A 20,444-nucleotide genomic window follows, 5' to 3' on the forward strand; every position below is an offset into this window, starting at 1 on the left:
TACCACACCTTTCTCAAACAGCCCAGCCCTTGCCTAAGAAGCTTCCCCTCCCAATGCCCTGGAAAGCTCTTGGCCAATCAGGCAGACAAAACCTGTCTGGCAGGGTTGTCCTCCAACACAGGGTCTCTGGCCTGAGGGGGAGTGATTAATTATTCAGGGAAAATAGACTTCCAGGGCAAATGAGGCAGTGGGTTCCAGGAACCACCCACAATCCCAGCAGCACCCTTGTCAAGAAGGGCCTTGTGTGAGCTCTCCCTCCACTGCGCTCTGTCTGGAGACCAACCTCTTACCTCATACCCACCCAGGCCCTGGGTCTCATCCATGAACCCTGGGCGGCTGGGTCTGCCTGCCTGTGGCCTCTATCTTCACCATAACCTCAACCTCTCCCTTCAACCGGCCCAGTCGTCCATCACCAGTCTTGGAGCTGGCTGGATGACCCCTCTCTGCCTTCTGCTATCCAAATAGCAGCTGTTGAAGAGTGTGCCAACTGACCTGCTCTCAGCTCCACAAAACTCCCCAGTAACCAAGTCACCCCAAGGCCTCCTGAGATACTGCAGGATCAGGCCCATCCTCAAAGTCTCGCTCCTTCCAGTCCTCCATGGTCTTGGGAGCTCCAGAAGGCCAGGCAAATCCTACCCCAAGACTAGTGGCTCCCAAGACACTGGCTTGGTTGGTGACAAGCCCCTGTGACTCTCCAGCCCTGGGGACTTCTGAGCAATGACAGGTGACCTGAGAAGACAGAGATGACTGGGGACATCACACAGCAGGTAGCCACAGCTCAGCTAAGCACCGCTAAGCTTCTCACTGCCCTCCTTGTCCAGGTAGCCCCCTCACTTTGGGAGCTGCTGTGAGGGCAGCAGGACACGGTGCTGTGGACCGTGCTGTGGGTGGCCTCAGATCCCATTTGAGGGTTGCTGGTCTTCCTCATGCAAGAGCTTCTTCACTTTCTAGTCCTGCTCAGACCAGTTTCCTATCTACCCTCTCTCTTAATTCCAATAGCATCACCACGCTGGGGATGAGGTCTCTGGGCTTGGACTGCATTCAACCCCAATTCTTCAGATAACTGTGCTTAAGGAAAGAAAGACACTGTGTATGTGGTGGCAGTGGCCGGGATGGGGTGTGGGTATGAGGGGATTGTACTGTGCACTTGTGGCAATTCAGCCACACCCCAGGGTCTCCCATCCAGTGCCACTAACACCCTTCACACACTCTTACTTTTGACAACGAAGTCTGCAGACATTGCCAAAGCGCTATGATCCCAGCAAGGTGACTGAGGCTCAAAGCAGTGGGGCCTCTGCTGCTGGAGGAGGAGAGCTGAGGGGGTGGGAGAGGGCGGGGGGGGGGGGCTGCCTCTCCCTGAGCAGCTGCGGCTCTCACATGGTACATGCCAGACCTTCTTGTCACCAATGGGCACAGTGACTCGGCACAGCTGAGGTTCCTGTCTCACTGGGGACTTTTTCCACTTGGTCCTCTCTTGCCAAGACTTCAGACATCCTGGCCTCCTCAGACTGGGCAGAGCAGGCACAGAGTGCCTGGAGTTCCTCTGGCACAGACATGGCCCGACACTGCCTCTGGGCCTTTGTCTTCACTGGCAGCCTGCCCCAGACTTATTGGCACAGGCTGTTGGGTTTTTATTTAGCCAGTGTCAGCTAAGCAGTGCTGGGCCCGCAAACGCTGTGGATGTCAGCTAGACTGGGCTACCCGGGGCATCTCTGTGGGGGGACAGCCTAGGTTTCAGTGGTGGTCTGGTCCCATGCTGGGCTACCTCCTTTGAAGCCACTACCCACCCCTTTCCTGTGTCAGCCTACTTGGGCTCTCCCCAAAAACCCTGACCCTTCAGAATTCAAGGGATTACTCCCCAGAGTGACATGTCTAGACTGGCAGTCTCGATGTGTGACTAAGCTTTGTGTGGTGGGGACAGGGCCTGGTCTCCCCAAGGAGAAATGTTGATTAGGGAACTTGGCGTTATGGAAGACGACTGGGACCGGGCCACTTCTGGGGTACCACACACACTCTCTCCCTTCCTGGGGACAGACCTAACCCAGCACAGGGATTCAGACCTGGGTCTCTGAACTTGGAAGCCTGGGACCTGCCTGCCACTGGTCAGTCCTCAGAACAGCACCCCACACTCTCACAAATGGCTACTCTTATCCCTTTCAGACAAGTGCAGCCAGGCCAGGGGTCTTCCTGAACCTAACTAGAAAGAAGGCAAGAGTTAGGGTAGGGCCCACATGCTGTGACCTCTGGCCCCTACTGACCCTCCCTGGTCACTTAAACCCCAGGAGAGCTCATTCATACCCAGTGGCTTTTCAAGGGGTAGCTCATTTCCCCACGGTCACCCATGTGACTGATCACCCATGTGACTGGTCACTCGCTTCCCTGGCAGCTCACATGGAATCCCATTTCCCTGTGGCTCAGGTGGCTGCCTGCTCCCAATACCACCACCAGTCTGTTTCCCCATGGTCACCTACTCCTCTCGTGGCTATCCACTCCCCGTGGTGACTCCAGGACAGTGCACGCCCTATGATCAGTCCCTCACTCTCATAGCCACTCCCACAACTCCCAATGCCCACCTCCTGCCCTCCTCCAGCCCCTAGGCAGCCACATCTGAGAGTATCTCGTGCAGGACTGGCCCCAGGGACAGGGGCACTTTGCCTTTTGTCCTTATCGTTGGTCAAATTCTTTGAGTTTGGAGTTAAATAAGGAGCTCTCTGTTGTCTTTCCAGTCATAAGAATCAGCCTATTGTCACTGCAGACCGAGAAACACACTAGCCAGCTCTGTCTGGAGTCTGTCCTTTGAACGGTCACTTGGACACACTGTGCTCATGACCACAGCATGATGCTTTGGGGTCTTTTTTTTTTTTTTGGTCCCCTCTAAGTGACTTATTTCACGCACTTCAGTAGAGAGAGGGGTTTGGGGCAGGTCAGCGGTAGAGCACACACTAACTAAGATCCAGGGTACCCAAGTTCTATTCCCCTGTACTCATGTAACCCAAAGTGGTGAGTGCGGTGTGCAACTCTGACCCACTATTCGGGGAAGGAGGGATGGATGATAAGGAGTCTACACTACACAGTCACCAACACAAATCTTCAAATCTTTCCTATCTGCACGGACGCCACAGGCCAACTGAGCACCGTGCACAGCTGGGGAGTCTCCGGCTCCGTCCGACCTACTGTGGGAGACCCGGGACACAGGCAGCTCTGGCTTTGAGGCTCCTTAGTTGGTGAGACATCAGCGGACTCTGTGGAGTGGGCGTGAAGCCCTGTGGCTCATTGTAGAACCTGTGACCTAAGAGCCGTTAAAGGTGAAGACATCAGAGTCCTTCCCGCCCATCTCACGGCCACATCTGAGCTAAGAGCCACAGTGCTCCCCAAACAGTGGCTCGTCCCCAAGGTCTAGACTCTGGCTTACAACACTCTCTCGGGCAGCAGGGCAGGGCGTCTACAAAGACACACACCTAGAGCCCTGGCTTTCCCTGCAGGACTCTGAAGCTGAGGTACAAACTCACCAGTCTCTTGACTGTCAGTCACACTGTGTGTACTTATAGAACCTGAGGTCTGGCGCACAGTAGGTGTTCAATAAGTAAAACACAATTCAAGCACAAAGTGGTACATACAGGAAGGGAGGGGACCTCTCCTCAGCAGGGGAGGAAGGGCTCCATCTCTTCAGACCCTCCTCAGCAAGTCCAGAGTGTTCCTTCCACAGCCGGGGCTGAGGTCCCAGGTGGGTTCCAGCAGCCAGGCCAGGGCCAAGGTCTGATGGGTCTCCTGTGCGCCCCTCCCCTGCTGATGCAAGCTCCTCCCCCTGGGGGGTAGGGTAGGATTGGAGCTTTTACTCAAAGATGGTCTCTACCCTTTGTGAGAAACTGAACAGGTGTCTCCCTTTACTCTCCCCTCCACCCCACCCTCCCCCAGTGGAGAAAAAGACATGCCCATCATCAGGCAGGCAGGGCTGGCCATGATACCTCCAGCTTTGCACTTGATCCACTTGGAGCTTAACGCCACGGAGGCTCAGAAACACTCACCCCACAGCTTGACGCCAGCACTGGCCCCCCACCATACAGTCTTGCACAAATGGGAAGAAAGGATCCTTGCATGACTAGGCGCAGCGCCTGCCTGCAAACTTACAGTGCCTGCATCCCCCTAGGACCACAACTCCTTTGAACGCCTTTTAGCATCTCCTTCAGGAGCCTAACTTTTCCCACTTGAAGTCAGAGGCCCCTCGAACATTCTCCACTTGTCTTTCAGTCTAACCCACAGCTTACTAAAACAGACCTGTCTCTTGAGTTATAAGATGCCCACCCCAAGGCACACGTTCTCACAGGACTCTGAGAAGAATCACCCCATTTTGAAGCGAGCTCTGAAGGCAGCTGTACCTGTGGACATTCCCTTTGGGTGGGGACAGAGTCAGACCCTCCAGCTCCAACAGTGGGCCAATGGTACCTCTGTCCTGGGTCTCGAGTCCACCCCAGGGGCTCGGCAGGAATGTCCTCGCCTGGCAAAGACTTCAGCAGGCATTGCCTGGCTGCTTAGAACAGCAGGTACGCTGGTGGAATCCTGGAGCTGCAGAGCTCACTGGTGCCTGGAACCCCCAGACCTGGCCTCACAGACAGCATGGGTGTTGCTTCAAAGGTACCAGACCACACAGGGCCTGTGGCAGGGGGATGGACTCTTGGAGGGAGTTCCCTCCTAAGAAGCAAAGAAAGGAAGTAACAGTTCAGAGCCCTGGCTCAGCACCTCTGGCCTGCGGCAGGTTCTAGGAGGGAGTTGGTCTGGAGCCTGTGTGCCTCCCTCCAGCCCTGCCACAGCACGCCTGTCCAGAGAGAAGTCGCGAACCCTGTGTCTTCTCCAGGGTATCCTGAGTCACCATCTCCATCCAGACCAATACTGGCTGCTAAGGTCAATTCAACCAGGGACTGTGTACTGACCAAGCACGTAGCGCACTTCTGCAAGGATGAAGAGGGTGCTGGGGCTAACTGCGGGAACTCTGCCACCTACCAAAGCCTCACACAAGCACCTCCCAAGTATCACTGTCCACAGTGGTAGGAGGGAACCCCCCCCCCACACACACACACAGAGAACTATGAGAAATGGCTGGAGTCAGCACCCCTGAATACTTGGTGCTCTACTGTGTCTCAAGAACCCAAGGGGTTGCGCTGGACTTCAGAGCTTATCATGGCTGGCTGTTCATCACAGCCCCCTAGATCGCTGTCTTCCTGGTAAGTGGTTAAGCCAAACTGAAATCAGAATTCACCAGACAAAAATCAAAGCACAAAGCGGCGTCACAATCCCCAGACAAGCTCTGAGCCACACACCCAGGATGCCCCGACTGGGCTTGGGAGTAGGCCAGGGGCTCTTAGCCTCTACTCCGGCCCAGAGCCAGGATCTGCCTACCCAAAGTCGGCTCCATGCCTGCCAGATCCAGGCGTGCTGGCATTCCAGTCGGCCAGCCTCAGTGCCCCCGTGGGCTGCAATAAAAATTCCTAGACAGGTAGTCAGGTCGGAGGCCAGAGCAGGATGAGTAGGAAGGTGGGAAGGGCCGGAACTCCCTTCCAGACCCACCAGGGCTGGGGTGTCTGCTGCCTGCCTGGGTACTCATCTGGTTCTGGAATTTAGAGGCCTGGCTGCGGAAAAGTCTACAGAACTTGAGTCTAGGCTGGTGGAAGCTGCCATGCTGTCCTCCCAGAGAAGGAAGATAGGGATCAAAGTAAGAGCCAGGAGTCCAGGGCCATACAGAACTCTGCCTCACTCCTTCCCTAACAGGCCTCTCACTCCGCTCCGCTCTGCTCCGCTCCTATCCAGAGGCTAGCCAGAAAGTCACACTTGCGGACCACAAAGCCATTCAGACCCTAGCACAATGAACAAAAGATTTGTTTTCTATACCAGAGGGAGGAATGCTGGGGACATTACAGCCAGCTTCTGGAGGCTGTTACGGTGAGCCTACATGTTAGGGTGTGGTGAGAGTCTGCTGTGGCACCCTGAGATTAAAGTGACCCCAGCACCTATAGGAAGAGCCTACACTGTCCCTGTGAGGAAAGCCCCACACCATCCACATCTGCACGGGCCTCCAGCCCCTTGTCTCAGGTAGGTAGGGCCTTGGCCACTTCCCTCCTCCACTGCATCTAGACACAAACCACAACCGTCCCCCAGGGTCTGACCTGGTGACCTTGACTCTAATGGGAGTGACCTCAGAAGGATAAATAGTGATGCTACCTTCCTTTTTCAGAGGCTCTTCCGGGGAGCCCTGATTTTGCAATGGTGCAGTGGTTTAAGACAGGGTTTATCTATGTAGCTCCAATTGGCCTTGAACCAGAGATGTGCCTGCCTCTGCTTCCCATGTGCTGAGCTTAGTGTAGGGGAGAGGGGTTGGCATCCTGGACACGGCTTCCAGATGTCACTCACGCACAGCCTTCCCAACATTTGCTATTTCCAAATACCCTATGAAAGGGATTAAAATTGCTTAATATTTCCCAGCTGGATAAAACAGTTCACGACTACTTGGTTGTTTGGCTGCTGCTGTTGTTTTATTTTGAGACCTGGCCTCACATAGCCCAGGCTAGCCTCAAACTCCCTATATGTAGCGGAGGATGACCCTCACCTCCCGATCAGTAGGGTATGAGGTGCACGCTGCTACACCACGCCCAGTTTATGCAGGGCTGGGGATGAAACCTGGGCCTTCCTATGTGCTAGCCGAGCGCTTGCTACTGAGCTACAGTCACTAACACAATTAGATCCATTCTTTCAGTGCTGGGAACTGAACTCAGGACCGTACGTACACCGGGCAAGTGCTCTACCACTGAGCCACACCTCCAGCTCTCCAACTCGCTTTTACCCTTTAGCCTTCCCTTTAAACACCAAGCCTCACAAAGTCAGTGCTGCGTGGGCCGTGTTTGACAAGCATCTCCCAGAGCACAGGTCTGTCAAACACTAGGCAGTCCTCCTTGTACTGCGTAAAAGCTTTTCTAGGGACAGGGCTATCATGTCTCTGAAGGCCCCTGGGGGACTTTCTTGATAGGGTGGATACCTGAAAGCTTCTGAACCCAGTCCAGCCAATCAGTAGCCAGCTGCCCTTCTCCCCGAGCCTCAGTCTTCCCATCTGTAAAATGGATTTAGGGGGCACTGTCGGGGTAGCATGTAACACTATGCCTTGCATACGGCAGGCACTGAGCACATCAAGGAAACAAGCAGCATGCTGTCTACACGGCCCTATGGATGGGGGGAGAGGGAGGAGGGGAGGCAAATGTCCTACAATGTCCATTTCACAGATGATGGGTTGAAGTTTGAGGCCATGTGGAGTCTAGGCTACTGCTGCTGTCATTTCTTCCTCAGAGAACAGTGGAGTAGAGAGGAGGAGGAGACTCACTCACTCCTGGGTCTTTGGACTCTCCACTTGGACAGCCATGAGGCAGCCCAACCCCCACAAGACAGGCAGCTCCAGCCTGTGGTCTAGGCTGTCTGGGAGCACAGCAGCTCTCTGAGTTCACCACCTCTGAGTAACCGCTTCCTCAAGACATGACTCACATCTGTCTGGGGTCACCCACACCCTCCTTCCCCGTGGAGGCAGGCAGGCCAGGTGAGACGGGTACAGACAGAGGCGCTCTGGCCTGCCAGCAGTGGCTTTGGAGCCACAACACTCCCAGAAATGCCAAACCTACTGCGACGACAGGCCCTGTCCTGTGAGTCTCCCAGGCTGAGACCCAGCTGGAGGCCTTGGCCTGAGACATGAGGCTCAGACGCAGGTTGCAAAGTGCCTCTCATCTGGAATTCTACTGAGCCCATTCCCTGGGGGCCCAGCCTGGTCCAGGCAGCTCTTCTGCTGAACTGGCTGCTCCTTGGGTTACCCACATTCCAGTACTGCGGTCTCAAAGTCACCAGGCCATGTCAAAGGGCTGACAAGCCAGGGGCTGTGTGTAGGACCACAGAACCCACAGCACATCGGCTTCTGGGGATGGGCGGGGGTTGGTTGGGGGGGAGGCTTGAGAGACACGAAATCTGCAGAACTTAATGACTTAGGGTGGAGAGGCTCAGGCTGCAACCCTTGTTGTCCCTTACCTCACCCTGGAGGAGTTTAGTCTGCAAGAGAACCTTTCAAGTCCTCTGACAGAGAAGGAACCTAAGAAAAAGGGAGAGAAGAGGTGGTGGTGGGCGGGGGGCAGCTAAAGCCTGGACTTGGGTCCTGCTTCTGCCTAGCTCCAGAATTTTTAGGATAGGCTCATCAGCACCCTGCCCGCCTGCTCCTTGGGGTGGTGATTCCCTCTCAGCTCTGTCCTAGCACCTGTGGGTCACAGTGACCCCTTTTCCTTCAGTTGCAACCCAACACCAGACCGTTCCTGTTCTCTCCTGCTCAGAGCCATGGGGATCACTGCCCGCTGGCCCGGTGACCCTTCTTGGAAGGGCGTGGCAGAAGGGGAAGGCTTCCCAGCCGGCCAAAAGGGATACACACACACACACAGAGACCCAGCTGGAGAAGTCTGAGAGGCCAGAGGTGGAGAGAGGCCTCAAATCAGACACACCCCTGACACCATGACAGGTGGCTCTAAGGCTTGGCTCTGCCTGGGCAAGCTAAGCCCACACTCCAGGATCCCTCAGCCCAAGTTCAAATCTGCCTTGCAACTGTGTGCTGAGTGATCTTTGGCAAGTGACTTGGCTCCGCCTCCTCGTGTGCACTGAGGTTGCCATGAGGATTAATGAGGCGGGGCGTGCCAAGCGCGCTGTGAGCACCTGCCACTGCTAGGGTTTAAAAAGCCACCACTCGCTGTGGGGGAGTGCCCAGAACAACCTCCAAGCAGACAGAGCTGTGAGGTGTCAGTCAGGACCAAATCTCCCCCCTTCTGCTCTTATTTCTGAAGCATCTCTATTCCAGAGAAAAGCCCCCGTGTTTTCCTCTAGAGTATAAAGGTGCTGAGGCTACAACTCAAGACATCTGTGGAAGAAGCAGGCAAGATAAAACAGAAGCTTCTATCTGGACTGGGGTGCAGGATGCTGATCTTATAGAAAGACAAAGTGTCACTAGGGGAATGTCGCACTCTGTGTTTTAGTCCATGTCACCTTGGAACAGGTCTCTAATAAATATTGGGGGTCTGGAAGACCTGAGAACTGAGGGGAGGGCTGTGTCACCTGCAGCTCAGGGACTCAGCAAAGAACAGTCTGTGACCTGTTAAGCAGCCCAGGACACTCTACATTGACAAGGAGAAGCCAGTCAGAGGGCCTGGTGCCTTCTAGTGGGAACAATCCCTCTCCCTGTCAGTGCTCCATAGCCTCTACAGCTCTACACCGCCCTGGAGCGCCACAAGTCAACCAGTGCTCCAACCCACTCCGAACACACCAGGAACACCACTTGGGTAAGGATCCGAGCCCAGCAAGAGGATGCTGCAATCGATTAGCAATGTCTGACACGAGCAGCAAGTGGAGTACTTAATCGAATGGCGGGCATTATTAGACAGCCCCAATCTATAGTTTGAAAGTCACAAGGCGGGTCAATAAAGTCACCAGCAAGTCTTCAAGCGAACTTTCTTGTGCGCCAGGCCAGATACTGCCACATGCTCCGTGCCTGGCCTAGGAACTGGAGACTTGATAATATATACTGCAGAGTGGGCAACCCTACAGGGAGCTGTGCTGGCGAGGAATCCTAAGAGGAGGTCAGCCAAGAGGAAAAAAAAAAAAAAATCACACAGGAAGGGAAAAACTCAGGTAATTATCAACCCTTGGATCTGAACTTACTTTTGGAGCCTCGACTCAGGGCCACGGGAAGCTGGCTGTATAATTACACCTCCGGGCCACGTGGCAAGCAGCTCTAATTGCTTCCAAGATGGCACCAAAGCGACCATTTTAATCTAGAGGCCCAAAGCAGCTAGTAAAATTAGGCAGCTATAATACCACATGCAAATTCATATGCCCAACAGCAGGGCAAGACCCCAGCGCAGGGTACGCCTGGTACTTATCGCCTGAGATGAGGCAGGCGCAGTAGGTTTCTTTCATAGAAACCACACAGAGCTCCAGGTTGACACTCTTGGCATATTTAGTGGCTCTCCACTATCCTAGCTAAGACGACTGCCATGTTCAAGGCCTGGTTGTGGTACACCCCTCTTCTTCTACTCCAATCCCATAAATAGATTAGAGAAATAGCTTCCTCCTATGGCTGTGACCCCGGGGCCACTGAGCTGGGACCCCGACATGAATCACTGGTGGCTCACGAGGACTGCATTCCCAAGTGACTGGACGATAAGGAGGCGGCGCAGACACCAATAAATGATTCACGCCTTCCGCAAGACCAAACCTTTGGCTTTTACAGACACCGCTTACAAAGTAGAAAGGAAAGAACAAAGAAATTACTCAGGCTGTTTGCGCAAAGTTGATTCATACGTTCGCAGAATTATTACCGACTAAATTGTTTGTGGAAAGGCAATTAGAGCCATGACCAGATGAAGCTCACCAGCCAGGGAGCTGGGAACTTGCAAAACGGGGGTGCGTGTGCTCATTCCTGAGGGTTTCAGGTTTGGGGAGCCTCTTCCCCTTCCCCCTAAAATTCTGTAGGCGAGCAGGCAGCCACCCGGTGTGTAGAGGAAGTCAGAACTTCCATTCGGAGTCTTAGCAAGTCCAGACAGCGAGGCAGAACTCAGCCCTTCTTTGGCTGGAAGGCTAAGACACACCCACCAACCCCATAGGAGGCGGTTTAGCTCAAAGCCTCATAGAAACGGGGTCTCCAACAAGTCACCCCACGGGATGAGGTTGGGAACTCACGAGAAAGCCTTTGCGGTCTGTTTATTGCAGCCCCTGAGTCGGGGGCAGCCCACCCTGGAAGGGGAGCCTGATTCAAGAGAATTGTCTCTTCTACCTGTCTCCCGCTCCCAGGCAGAGTCCCACTTAGCATCGACGCCTACACCCCCATGCCGTTCACCGAATGCTTGCTTCTCACTGAAGAGCTTCACGGATAACTTCTCTAATAATCACTTCAGCACAGGAACTAGGAGGCTCTCAGAACAGCAAGAGCTACAGCAAGGTGGGCTGAGCTTACCAAAGATCCCATGGTTTGAGACTGCCAGAGCCAGATAGATCCCTTAGGGACCTTTCTGTTTGGTGGGACACAGTTTGGTGGGACACTTTTTGGTAGGACTGTTTGGTGGGACACTGCTTGGTGGGACATGGTTTGGTGGGACACTGTTTGGTAGGACACGGTTTGGCGGTGCTCTGAGGGAACTGAAACAAGTGGTACACAGTGCCTCTCTTGAAATCTAGTCTTGGTGGGTAGTGGGTGATCAGGTAGCCATGACCACTGGGACTGGAAGACCTCTCAGGGGAAGGACAGATGGTCTTACCCTTATTTTCTTAAAACTGAATTTGGCTTCCCACTGCCCTTGAGCCTAGAACAGCCTAGAAGCTGACTTCACCTGCCCAAAGTTTAAGAAACAGATGGAAGGGCAGTGCCTGGTAGGAACCGAGCAAGGGATTTCACAGATAGACATGGAGATATGTCATTATCAGTCACGTGGCTCAGCAGGTAAAGGCATTACTTGCCATCCAGCCTGAGCCCAATCCCCTAGGGCCAAGCAAGGGGAGGGATAAGGATAACAGTTGTGCTTGGCTTTTCACACACATGTACAGTGACGGGCACACTCATGCATACACAAAACTTAAAATGCTTTAAGATGTGTATTTGTATAGCACTGAACCTGGGCACACACACAAACTCATCTCTGGGTCCCACCACTTCTGTACATGCTTAAAGCCAGATCTCTCAGGGACAGACAGAACTCTTACAGCCTTGGCAAATGAAAAGCCATTGGTAGCAGGAAAGGTGACAGAGGCCACAGTCAGAGAGACCCTAGATGGTCCCTTTGAGAACATTGCCCCCTGGCAGCCGTAGGAAACCTGGTGACAAACACAAAACCACTTTCCCACCAGCTGCCTGTTACCCACATCTGTAAGAGTACTGATTATGGGTCCTACCTGCTCAGCAGGGTTACATATCCTACTGTCACCCCAAAGATGTGTATTAGTGACAGGCAGTTTCTCTAAGCCTGAGCCATGTGACTCTCCAGATCTGGGCTGTGCCTGTCCATCCCTAGGGGAGCCCAGTGCTATCAAGGAGGAAGATAATCTCCAGTGGACTAGCAGATTCTCTTACTCTTACCTCTGTGAGAAACAAGTTCCTATGAGAAAGCTGAACCCGACAGCACAGGACTACCCAGTTACTCAAAGGCTATGGCACAAGACTACAAGTTCCAAGCAAGCCTAGGCTAGGAGGCCACCCTAGACAACCCGGTGGGACCCTGTCTCGAAAACAAGCAGCTCAGTGGTAGTGTCCACGATCACCGCATAGCTCCTTGAGGAAGTCACAGAGTCCCAAGCTTTCTTCAAACTCATAGGGATCTATCTGTCTGCCTTTCCCTCCTGAGTGCTCAGATTAAAGGTGTGAGCTGCCAGGCCATTTTGCCTCAGTGGCTCTCCCAGTCCTTTCCTGGGGTCTCCATAATGCAATACTGTCTCCATATAGGAGACAGTAGTGCATTTTTGCTGTTCTGGCACCTTTGGTAGGACTGTGACAATGGCTGGTAAACCCCAGGTTGGGAGATATCTGGGCTGTGGTAAGAAAGAATGGGCACAGTGCAGATTTCAGCTCCTACACCTTGACTCAGCTTTGAAATCTCTGAGGCGGTGGGTAGGAGGACGGGGCACAGCTTCCTGCCCCCAAAGAGTTGGAACTTCTGAGCATTAGAAATAACTTGTACCAGGAAAGCTCGATCAGCTGCCTTCACAACCCCACAAGATGGGTGTCACGTCTCCCTCCTTCTTACGGAGGGGTAAGAAGCAGAGATGCAGGAAGGATTTCAGCTGGCCTCAAAATTGAAGGTCTTCAAAGCCTATACCCAGACCGCATCCTGATCTGCCTGGAATATTCAAACAGGCAGGAATGAACACCTCAGCTCCTAGAAACTTTGGGGGTCAACACAGCCTCTCTCATCCCTCATCAGTGGGATTTGGTGACAGACGACTGGCTGAGAGCAGTGGTGAAGACCCCAGCATCTGCCACTGTGCCTCACTCCTACCCTGCCTGCCTCCCTGTCTAACCAAGGTCTAGGAGGTGCCCACCAGGCTCGGGGGACATTACCACAAACAGACACAGACTCCAAACTCAGCATCTCTGACACTGGTGACTAAAGAAAAAAAAAAAAAAAAAACAGTCGCCAAGTGACGACTGCACAAAACACCTAGTGACCGGCAGGACAGGTGTGAAGGTTCAAGGACAGAGGACCAGAAGCCCAGTTGGGACTCTCCCATTGGAATGTTCAGCAGCTCTTAGAGTGTTCCCAGTTGTCAATCACCTGAATGACACAAGGCGATAGCGTGAGACAAATGCTAGAAGGCGTTCTGTGATGTCCCCAATAATATCTGGATTTGGTCCCTCTGGGGACGTCAGTCAGTGTCCCATGTCAAACCCAGCTGTTGCACATGGTGTGCTGGTGTCCCCACAGAACCTAAGGGACAAACACATTTCCAGGGAATGTCCGGCCCTGGCTAAGTGGAATGGGCTGTCTCTGGGAGCTTACTGTTAGCGGCTGATGGGCTAAGCACACTTACCAACAAGTCACACAACAGGAGCTTGCGACCTTAGTGCTAACAACCCCTGCCGTGGTAAATCTTGCAAAGAACACTGGGTATGGTGCCCCTATGGAGGCAGAACGCACCTAAGCACGAGCGGGCATCAGTTGCCGGCTGTGTGACCTCAGACAAGTGTCTTCCCCTCTCAGATCCCATTCTTGTATTTGCGGATTGGTAGTAACCCTTGCTTCTCTCACTGGGCTGGTTTTAAGACCGAGAGAAAAAAATGTACCAGGCACACAAAAACCTCTTCCAGATCCAACCAGTAAGAGGGAAATAAGTCAACATCTCCCAGTCACCCTGGCAACAGAGGAGGAAAGCCATTCTGCAGCTCCCAGAAAGCTGACACCTCAAACTTTTGCAGGTTCCACAGTGCCAAAGCCATGCTATGAGCAAGCCACCCTGGGCTCTTCCCCGAGCCTGATGACAGTGGCTTCTGCCAGTGACTGACAAGGCCCTGGTGAGACCACCCCACCCCCACCCACGGTGTCAGGGTTTGGCTTTGTAGTGTCACTGGATGGGAACACGTGACTCTGAGAAGGGTCACAGCCCACTTTGGGAACGAGGCCGGGCAGAACCAGAACAGGGGCCCTATCCCTCGCATCCAGAGCTCCAGTGGCCTTTGTACTGGAAGCTAAGCAGGAACCGTGATTTCCCAAACCGTTGGTCTCTTATCTGCCCCTAGGGTGCCGGTCTTGTGAACTGGACCCAGTGGGGTATCTGGACGTCACAGGCGGTGTTGACTTCATGGCTCAAGTTAGTACCTCCTCACTGCCTCTGCCCCGGCATCTGTACCCCAAAGCTTCTGGGATTAAAAGACCCTGCTGGCAAGCCCTAAGACACTGTCTGGGCCTCCTGTGCCAGGGCAGGCATGCTGGGGTTTCTGCCAGCTTGTCTGCGGTGGGCCTGGCAGAAGAGGATTATGACACCAATATTCGATTACCCGAATTCAAGGTCAGCACCCCAGGTGAGCCTGTGGGCTCCAGCATTCCCAGCTGGTCTGCGTATGGGGAAACCTGCCTTTGGCAAAAGCTTTTTAAGGCAGCCAGGCTGTGACCGGCAGAGGACATGGCAAAATAGTTACATTTAAGCCCACTCCCATCCCCTATGCTGAGAAGAGACAATGACTGGGTGTTTTGACACCACCACCTTCAGACAGGTCACATGACAGGAGGTAAGGCAGCAGCAACAACTTTGGGCTCATACGTCCCTCTGAATTTTGGTCACTGTGCAGGATGGGTCACTCAATGGTGGATTGTGTTTGTGGGTGAGTTTTGTAGGTGTTCTTGGTGAAAGAAAAAAAAAGTAAAATAAAAGATGCCAGCGTTTTGAACCCAGGAGCAACGGAGCCTGTGGTTTGGTGGTGGGGACCTTGCCTGGCTCACAAGGCTGTGGGTTCCACCTTCAGCCCAGAAAAATCAACTCATTAATCAATCTAGGGGCTTCCCGCCACTTCACCACCCAGGCACTCTGTAATTGAAAGGTCAGGTCCACGTGGACACGCACATGCGCTGCCGATGGGCTGAGTGGAAGTGGGAAGCCTACCTATTAATTAATTACGCACTTATTTTGTACTGCTAGAGATGAAACCCACAGCTTCACATAGCAGCCCAGTACTTAACCACTGAGCTATACTTCCAATCCATGGTGGCCTGAGGGACATGCTTCCCAGCTCCCTACCTGAGTACAACACAGGGTGACCGTGGTGACTGTGGTGGCTGTCAACCGTGATACACTGGTCTCTGACAGCTGTTTCCCGGGCGGGGGGAAGCAAGGTACCTTCTTCGGGGTTCCCTAGGACACACAGAAAGCAGACACTTAGCTGCACCTGTGTGAGGTAGCGCCTGTGTGACTTCAGAAAGTAAGGGTCTCGGCCTCTCAAGCTCCGCTGTAAGACTCCCAGGCCTGCCTGTGGGTGGTGACACTGCAGAAGAGAAAGCCACACCACACAGCGTTCTGCTTTGATTATTTCCATCAGCAGCTGGACATTTCCTTACTTTTAAACAACTGGTGGCCTGCCCACCCACCTAAGCCAGGGCTCTGGGTTTGCCAGCTTCATCCCCTCCCTCCCCTGAAGCCCCTGCTTTCGAGGCTTGTCACCCCCGGTTGACACCACCTTGCTTTCCTCTTTATAAGAACAGAAGGAAAAAAAAATCCACCTTCCAGGCTGATGGGACCCTCCTCACTCTCTCCTTCAGAGGGAGGGTAGCAAGGAACGGTCGCTATGCTTGTGAGCTCAAGCGCTCCCACGAGTGTGAGGTCATCCCCAAGTGTGCAAACAGTTATTTTGTACCTTGACAAACACTAAACTGGCCTGTCTGGCCCAAGACCACACAACTCCCTTGCTGCCTAATGACCTAAAACCCAGACAGCAGAAAACCTGTGGGTTAAAAGTCCCAGCGCAGAAGGAAGAAAGTGACTGCTGTCCAATATGCGCCATTCACCCTGGACCTAGAAACACCCGTCTGCCCTGCAGCCAGAACCTTCACCAAACACACCCAGGCTGACACCATCTCCTGAAGACACCTCTTTCCTTCCCCTGTGGTACACAGCGGGCGCTCATTAAAGGCTGAGCGGATGAGTGGTGGGTGCCAACTTCAAGGAAAAGCAGCTGGTTCTGACCGGTCAGTCCCTCTAGCACCCAGGCTGCTGGCTCGGCTGAAGCAAGCAGTGGTTCCCAGGAGGGCACTTGCAGAAGGCCTGAGACAGTCTGCATGTCACAACTAGGAGAAAGGTACTAGCGTCTGGTGGGTAGAGGCCACCTGCATGGGCCAGCTTTCCCCTCCCAACAAGAGAGCTCCCTGGCCGGGTCTAGAGGCTAAGTCGCCCTGAATTCAAGCAGTATCAAACACAAACTGTGTGCGTCAAACAAACCAAGGGAGGTAAAACTGGATGTCCTCCGAGTGGCAAAGGGTTCAGAACAGTGTGTGGGTAGGGGGTGGGGGTGGGGGTGAGCACATGTGGGTGAGCGTGTGAGCATACATGTAACTTTGGGGAGTTGGTTCTCCTTCCATCATGTGGGTCCCGAGGCTTGAACTCGGATCATCAGTCTTGGCAGCAATTGCCTTTACCTGCTGAGCCGTTTCGCAGACCCCTATTTTTTTTTCTTTTCTTTTCTTTTTTTTTTTTTTGAGATAGCTTATCTCTGTGGCCTGGACTATCAGGCTAGAATGGCTCGCCAGCAAACCCTCAGTCTCCACCTCCTCAGCATGAGGATTACAACTGCACGTCTGTCACCAACCTCTGGAAGCACTTCACCCACTGAGCCCTGCAATAGTTTGAGTTAGAGGGCTGGGGAAGAAATTAGGTGGCTCAAGGACCCTGGCAGACAGTGGTATTAACCAACGGAGCTGCTTGTGCATCTCCTACCACCAAGGGCCACCCCCTAGGGCCCTGGTAAAGTGAAAACCAACTCGCCTCAGTCGGTCTGGAAGGTACTCTCAGCCACAGGTTAAAGCGGGAATGGAGAGCCAGGGGTTCGACTCTGAGATGGAACAGATTGGGAAAGAGGTGTAAAGTTCCAAGAAATGTGTTTATGAGGCAAGCGGTGGTTCCTCCAAACAGCCATGCGAGACACAGGCTGCGCACTCAGGTTCATCCCCAAAGAACTCTTTTAGGTGCTAAGATCTGCCACCCAAGTTTCCAAATTCAGGGAACAGCACGTGCGGTCCAAGAGAGACAACTTGGCCAAGCTTCCGACCTCCTTTTCCTTCATGTCTACCTGAAGCACAAGAGCTCCAAGCTCACTCAGCTCCTCCTGGCTCTGACACGAACACAGGACATCTGAGGAGTACACGGCGGGATGGGGCGGGATGGAGCAGTGGGCCAGAGGGAAGCCACCAGCACTGCAGCCAAGGCCGGAGTACAGGGATGGAATCAGAAAGTCGGCGCACTTAGGCAGAGGAAGGCTTTAAAGTCCCTTCTAGAAGAGTGTCCTGAGAAGCCCCAGGGAGAGTGCCCCTGCGGGTACTAACAGGAGTTCCCTATAGGTAAAACAGCCTGAGGTCTTTCTTCCCACCCCCCTTCCTACATTTTGAAACAAAGAAATTCCAGGAAACACCAACCTAAGGCTTCCTTCACTCAGACTTTCAGGGAACACTAGCAATACACTGTTACATTATTAAAGTGAGCCCCTCCCTGTTTCACTCTCTCTTTTAGTAAGTAGACTGTGCATACACAAAGTGGGGACAATCCTGGACTAACGGGTGGTGACAGGGTATTTCCAGGCACCAAGCCTGGGCGAGCCTCTTATTCCAATGTTGATGGGGGCAAATACCGGTTACCACCAAGAGCTTCAAGCCATCTTGGTTTCAACCAAGATATCATTAGGGCCAATTACCAGTCTGTTCTCTACTTCTCCGAATGAGTTCCAGGGATGGAACTCAGGCTGTCAGACTTGACAGCATCTTGCTGGTACTAGAGCTGATTCAACGAAGGGACAAAATTAAGATTGAAGTCTTTTGTTGTTTTTTCAGAGAAAAGACAAGACCAGAATGTCCAACTGGTCTTTGTCATACAAAGTGAACCTCCACGGGAGGTTTCCTAGGGCATTTCCAGGAGAGAGAAGAGAGGAATCCACAGAGCAGGGTCAGCCTCTCCCCAGACACGTGCAGAAAACTAACATCCTCTAGATGGTAAATTCCCTGAACCTCTCTGATCGTCGCACAGGGGCTCCTGGGAAGCCTTAGGGTTTGGTGCCAAGGAAAGATCACAGACTGATGGCACTGGCTCCTGGCAGGTTTTCTTGACATCTCCTGTCTTGGGGCAGGCAGCAAGGCAGCTGGGGAGAAGTGGGATTCAGTGACGCCAAGGCTTTCAATTTCAATTCCAGACTGGGAGACAGTGAGTCAAATTCGGCACAAGGGCCCCACCACCCAAACCTACTTCCTCTGCTCAGGTGGGGCCCGGTCGTGGGCTATTTTTTACCCTTGATGCTTTACTGTACATGCGGGGTGCTGGGGCGGGGGTGCAAACTGTGGCAGCTGCCTGCAGAAAGCAGCTTATGAGTCACCTAGCGACTGCCCAGGTCTGTGGCAGTTGCCCCTGGGCTCCACAGAGGACCGCTGTCTGGGTTAGGGGGAGGCTGTGTACCCTTTTGCCCTAAGTGCTTTGGGGTAAGATAGAGAAACTAAACAGAAAGGCAAAAGGTACCCCCTCCTCCCCAAAAATGTGGGTTAGGGGAGGAGCGCAGATTAGAGGCAGATGGTAGGGAATGAGGTTTCAATTCTCCACCCAACCCAACAGCCACCTGGGTGGGCCACACAAGGAAGTAGATGTTCGCTGATCTCAACTTCTGGAGGTGCAGGATGGGGTTCAAACGGGGCACTCACCACCCTGAGTCTACCACCTCCAAGGAGGTCTCAACACAAACAGCCCCAAAACTTTGACTCATTTGTAACCACCGTCCCAGCCAGAGTGAGCCAAGCAGTCCAGACAGAGGCTATTTATAGGAGTCCGGGACAGACATTCACAATGACACACACTGGGGATCCGCGGTGGGCTAGACGCGCCAGCGCTGAGCCCTGGATTCAGACACCTGAACACAAACGGTCCTTAAATCTGGCTGGATCCAGATCATATCCCCAACCCCCGCCACGAGCACACAGCAAATCAGTCACACTGAGATGCAGGAACACTCGGACACGCACTCGGCCGGCACAGACCGCGACTCTGAACCACAGACACCAAAAGACGCGCGGAGACTCAGACAGACAGACTAGCGCACTCTACATACGCACGGAAACCCGGGACGCATCGCCATGGCCACTCCAGACACACGCCAGGAGCCCCAGACACCTCCCGGGCCAGACAGTGTCTCCCCCGCCCGCTCCCCCGCCCAAAGTTGATAAAGAGCCTAATTGCTCCATCGCCGCGGCCCCTAGGGAAAACGGAATGGAAACTTCCCCGACCCGGCTCCCCTGGCCCTCCCAAGAGGCGCGACGTCCCCGCCGAGCCCCGGGTCCGAGTCGGGCCGGGCGGGGCGCGCGCGGCGGGGACCGTGCCAGGCTCGCAGCGCCGCGGGACAAAGCCGGGCCGGCCGCCAGCTGCCGCGAGCCTCCGGGAGGGCGCGCCCCGGGCGCGGCGAGCGCAACCGGGGAGCCTGGGCGAGGCAGGCGCGCGGCCCCCGAGTCCCCACGCGATCCCGATGTCCCGGGCCGGGGATCCCACGGGGCTGTCCCGGGGGGAACAGGGCACACTCACTGATCTCCATGCTGGGGAACAAAGAGCGCTGGCAGTTGCACGCGCAGGAGACATTGGGCTGCCCGGCGGCGGCGGCGGCGGTGCCGTTGACCCCCATCAAGCGGTCACGGGCGGCGCGGGGCGCGAGGCGCGGGGCGCGGGGGCGGCTCCGGCCGGCGCGCGGGGCTCGGGCCCCGCATACAGCGAGCAGCGCGGCGCGGGCTCGGGGCGCCGCCGAGGTCCCCGAGGCGAGCTGGGTCCCCCGGCCGCCGAGCGGGAGCCCCGGGGCGGCGGGCCGTGGCCGCGGGCGGCGTGCGGGGCACGGGCGGGCGGCCGGGGCACGGGGCCGCCGGGCTCAGCCTGCGCGCCGGCCGATCCGCAGCTGAGCGCCGCCGCCCGCTCCTCATTCAAGTCCAAGGAGATCGGGTTGCGCCGCGCGCCCGCGGTCGGAGGCAGGCAGACGGTCTGACGTCAGCGCTAGACGGGGCTGCCGGTTCCCACCGCGCGGGGGCCGCGGAGGGGGCGCGCGCTGCGCCAATCCCCGCCGACGGCCCCCGCACCCTCCTCGGCCCGGGGGGCGGGCCCGTCGCTCGCGGGGCGGGCTCTTAAAGGGCCCGAGCCTAGCGTCCATGTAGACCGGTCGCCGGCGCTGCGTAGACCCAGCG

At 54.8% G+C, this 20,444-nt stretch overlaps 1 protein-coding gene across 2 annotated transcripts in view; it reads right to left on the reverse strand.

Moving 5' to 3' along the window:
• Pmepa1 (prostate transmembrane protein, androgen induced 1) overlaps positions 1-20,444 on the reverse strand; it is a 52,274-nt gene extending 31,830 nt beyond the window's left edge. The window contains exons 1-2 of one of the 2 annotated variants that reach the window (XM_006499991.4): positions 19,801-20,444; positions 15,280-15,393 (exon numbers count right to left, since the gene is read on the reverse strand). In XM_006499991.4, the coding sequence (XP_006500054.1) occupies positions 15,280-15,393; positions 19,801-19,897 (211 nt within the window). In that variant the 5' untranslated portion in view covers positions 19,898-20,444. The remainder of the gene's footprint in view (positions 1-15,279; positions 15,394-19,800) is intronic. The other variant, NM_022995.3, reaches the window with a different exon arrangement.

Source organism: Mus musculus, chromosome 2 (assembly GCF_000001635.26).
Source record: "Mus musculus strain C57BL/6J chromosome 2, GRCm38.p6 C57BL/6J".
NCBI lineage: Eukaryota > Metazoa > Chordata > Mammalia > Rodentia > Muridae > Mus > Mus musculus.